The sequence below is a fragment of the Chaetura pelagica genome, unplaced genomic scaffold (assembly GCF_000747805.2).
Source record: "Chaetura pelagica isolate M959 unplaced genomic scaffold, ChaPel_1.0 scaffold436, whole genome shotgun sequence".
Taxonomy (NCBI): domain Eukaryota; kingdom Metazoa; phylum Chordata; class Aves; order Apodiformes; family Apodidae; genus Chaetura; species Chaetura pelagica.
In genome coordinates this window covers 3,144,444-3,145,012 of record NW_009953651.1, presented here as the reverse complement: position 1 = coordinate 3,145,012, position 569 = coordinate 3,144,444, and the positions used below count along the sequence as shown (strand labels likewise).

At 71.4% G+C, this 569-nt stretch overlaps 1 protein-coding gene across 1 annotated transcript in view; it reads right to left on the bottom strand.

Annotated features, from left to right (window-relative positions):
* The window catches only part of HPS1 (Hermansky-Pudlak syndrome 1), a gene marked incomplete at its 5' end in the record, with an annotated part of 4,498 nt that extends 3,944 nt beyond the window's left edge, over positions 1–554 (bottom strand). Inside the window, 2 exon segments of the mRNA XM_010000137.1 lie at positions 125–308; positions 375–554. Of these exon segments, the coding sequence (XP_009998439.1) occupies positions 125–308; positions 375–554 (364 nt within the window).
* Between the last annotated feature and the right edge of the window lie 15 nt (positions 555–569).

Sequence of the window (569 nt, the reverse complement as noted above, 5' to 3'; positions counted from 1 at the left end):
ACCCGGCCCCGGCGCCAGCCCCGCAGGCAGGGCTCCTCCTGCAACGGGGGGCTCCCAGCTTGCAGACACCCACTCCCACCTCCCTGGGGCTGCATGAAGGCACCATGGGCAGCTGCCCCGGCACCCCGGTGTGCCAACCCGTGCCGGCCGGCCGTGCTCACTCACTCCTTGCGGATGAGGTGGGAGTCGAGCATGACGAGCCCGCAATGAGCTTCCACCAAGCGCCGCAGCACGAACAGCGTCCGGCGCAGCTCATCCTCGCTCTCCGTCCCGTCACCGTTCACGGCGATGTACAGGCAGTCCCCCACCTGCAACCGGCAGCGGGGTCAGGTGGGGGCCGGGTGGGGTGTCCCGGTCCCCGGTGCCGGTCCTACCATGTGCAGGACGTGGAGGTGCCGCCCGCGCTCGGTGGCGAAGCAGGTGTAGGTGTCGGCCAGTTTCTCCAGCAGCGCGGCGCAGGAGATGATGAGCGGCGCGAAGAGGGTGTTGAGGCTGTCCTCCAGCGCCGGGCCCTGGGGCACACGCTCCCGGGTCACGAACCCGCACACCCCGCACCCCCTTCCCGGCCC